This window comes from Phalangium opilio, unplaced genomic scaffold (genome assembly GCF_054372755.1).
Source record: "Phalangium opilio isolate 3A_F unplaced genomic scaffold, DU_Popi_V2 ptg000039l_2, whole genome shotgun sequence".
NCBI lineage: Eukaryota > Metazoa > Arthropoda > Arachnida > Opiliones > Phalangiidae > Phalangium > Phalangium opilio.
Window position 1 is genome coordinate 3,277,864 of NW_028324163.1, and position 3,273 is coordinate 3,281,136.

At 37.4% G+C, this 3,273-nt stretch overlaps 1 protein-coding gene across 1 annotated transcript; it reads right to left on the reverse strand.

Moving 5' to 3' along the window:
• Positions 1–1,868: 1,868 nt before the first annotated feature.
• On the reverse strand, positions 1,869–2,728 carry LOC149680236 (uncharacterized). The gene is made up of 3 exons (XM_089834601.1): positions 2,472–2,728; positions 2,139–2,348; positions 1,869–2,028 (listed from the first exon to the last, which is right to left on the reverse strand). Exons 1-3 carry the CDS (start codon positions 2,726–2,728, stop codon positions 1,869–1,871), a joined length of 627 nt encoding a protein of 208 aa, XP_089690727.1.
• Between the last annotated feature and the right edge of the window lie 545 nt (positions 2,729–3,273).

Here is a 3,273-nt window from a genome sequence, read left to right on the forward strand (position 1 = left end):
TTTCGATAGGGATGGCGAAGAGAAGTATGCAAACTGGCAACGGTTAGACCAGGAGGCCTTGATTTAGATATCTATTATCAGCAACCCGATAATAAACGATTACGATCGCTATACGAGGTTCAGAAAAATAATAAAACAAATCTAACCAGGGAACATTTCTCTTTTGCCAATTTCAATATGCCCTTCGCAGTTTATCTCTCAAGCGTGTAAGAGACATATCTAATATAAAAATTCTCTACTAAAGATGGCGAAAAAGCCAGTAGCCGCTCCGTGGCTATTCGATGTCCCAAAAGGAGCTAAAGGAAAAGTAGTTCAGAAGCAAAGGCAGCAAAGTATCACAAAGAAATCTGTCAAGGTTTTGCATGAATATTGTCCTGAGGAGCCTTGGAGAAAAGAAAAATGTCTTAATTGTAGCGACATGGGTCGCGAGGCTAAGGACTGTTATATGCCGAATCGCTACGTCAATTCTGACCACTCGTGCTATAAGTGTTATTCAAAGGGGCATACGGCGATAAGCTGTCATTTTGATGATAAAGATGCTTTAATTTTAGGCGTCCCTCAGGAAGAGATAGGGGATTTGATAAACCCTACTGGTATTGTCCCTTTGAATTCCCAATCACCTTCTTCCGAACAGGATTAATCTTCCCGGTTTAACCCTTTAAATGAATTTTCATTGGAAGGATTGTCATACACCGAGCCAGTCTCGATAACAGGAATATCTTCAAATCCTTGGTCATTAACCCCGTATCTCACTCAACCTCCTCGCTAAACGAAGCTTACGGTGTATCACAAGTTCAGGGCGCAAGCTCTTACAAACCCGGCTACAGGGTTGTTTGATTTAAATCAGTTTGATTTAAATCAAGCGATTTTTTTTAAAAACTCATTTGATTAAAATCAAGAATATATTTTTATTTTTAAAAAAGGTTTTCTAAGATTCCATGAAGTAGTTTAAGAAACTCGAGAAGAAACTTAACTAGAAAAGACCTAAAATTAAAAATAATCATGGTTTTGGTATATTTCAATGTAAGTTTTTCCCAGAACTCCAGTTTGTCTTGCTGGAAAGGCTAGGAAATGAAATGGCGGTCAAGCTAGTCTTTTTATACATGCATTTGAATAGTAATAATATCAAATAGCTGCTTAAATGTCATGATTATTTTGCTTTTGGTTAATTTTGACTCAAAAGTTTTCATGTTGGTAATTTACTATCTAGTAGTTCAATGAAAATCAAAAAAATCCAATAAATCAATTAAAATCAAAAAAATCCGATTTAAATCAAAAAAATCAACAACCCTGCCCGGCTACCATCAGTGAAAAACCTACTACAGTCAACAAACCTCCAATTCATCTTCCACACCCTCCTCCTCGTCGTCAATGGAGCCCTCTAGAGCTCATTGAAGAGGAAGAAACAAATTGGGAGCGTTACGGTTTTGGATCAATGGGATGGATCCCTAGGGCAAACATCCCTAAAATTTTAATCCCTTCTAAGATTCCTAACGCAAAACATCCATTGATTTGGAGTACCGTGATTTGCTGGAAGTGCCACAAGATTAGGCACCATGTCGTATCGGACAGCCCGGGAAAAAGGAGTCGGGCATCGGAACAGAAATTGTTTGAGAAGCTACTTGAGAGAAGTATCAATATGAAGAAGCTTTGAATGCAACCCCAGCGAATCAAGTTCCTGTACCAAGGCCATTATCAGAGCAATATGTTTACCCAGTAAAAGAAGCAATTTAAGTTCTCAAAGTAGCACGTCGTTTTCCCATTAGTAATCGCTTTTTTCATCAAAATAAATAATGCATAAAAATTGGTTTTATATTGTTGTATTAAGAACAGGTTTTTACAAAAATACTATTTCGTGCATTATTTTCTTAAACTGGACCAAGCTCAGTATAACCTTGATATAAATCTGATGGATATTGTCTCCTTATTCTCTTTATCGCGCAACTCGGGATTGGGCGAATTACTCTCCTACCCAAAACTCTGTATATCCAACGTATAAACAAGCGATAAATTAAGTATCTATAGGTCCTATAACACAAAAGGAAAATCATTATAATTAATATTTATCACTGTAACTTAAACATTCATGATTTAGTAATATAGAAGTTTTGCATCTCAACTTTTGGGGTTAAACGTACGGATTAATCTCATCTTCAGCAGGCACAAAGTTATTCTCTCTAAATTCATTAAATAGGATATTCAAATTATTTGGTCTCAATATATCCTTGAATGTGTCCGTTTCTATTACGGGGCTAATTTCGTCAATTAGTCTTTCATTTGGATTCTCATCTCTGGAGCAAAAACTCTCTTCTACTGTTGGCATCACGAAAAAAAAACTACAGTTGCACCTAAGAAAAGAGAACTTATCAAAACTGTCTGACTGTTCAACATGTCGAATAACAACAACATAAACTTAGCAATATTGAATCTTATTGATCAGTTTACTAAAAATGTAAATTGAAATTAACTACCAGTCATTGTTATGAAGTCTGGGGTGATCAACTTCCATCACAGGCAAGTTTTCCCCTTCCTCAGCAGGCTCTTCGGGAAGCAAGGGCTCAAATTGGTAAGGATGATTACCAAATTCTTCCTGACCATCATTATCCGAATTTGAATTTTCCTCACTTGATTCACGAGTTTCGAAAGATTCAACTGAGTCTAAACTATCCGATTCTACTACAGAGTCAGGCCCGTCTGAAATTTTGGATTCCGACGTCGACGATGACATTTCTACTTGGCTTCTGTTGCAAACGACGGGGAAAAATCCTACTATCCGCAAATTGAGTTCCCCTATATACTCCTATGAGTTTAGATTTCGTGACGCGTGGTCGCATGTTTTTTCGCTCGCGCCCGTTTTTTAAATTATACTTTCAAATACTGTTTTTGATTTTTATGTTAGGCTTAGCGCAAAATTTTTCAATTTACTTAATTTTCGACAATTTTCCCTACAAAATTAGCCGAGTGGTCTGGATTGTGGAAATGCGGCCCCCTATTTTGGTCTGGGGCTTAGAGGCGCCATGTTCCAGTACTAGGTTTAGTTTTTTAGAGCATTTATTATTTATTACGACTTTTCGCGTTTCTCTTCGTTCCCCACGTTGTTTTGATTTGCGGTAGGCTGCCGTGTGTTGGTGTACTCATCAATCAAGACGAGTACCAAGTACCTATCGGTCGTAAATTTACACAAGTCCTGTCCTGGATTTCTATCTATTATTGGCTTGTGACCACTTCATACATTGCCATCCGATTTGTCGCGTTACGAGTTTGTGGTGATGT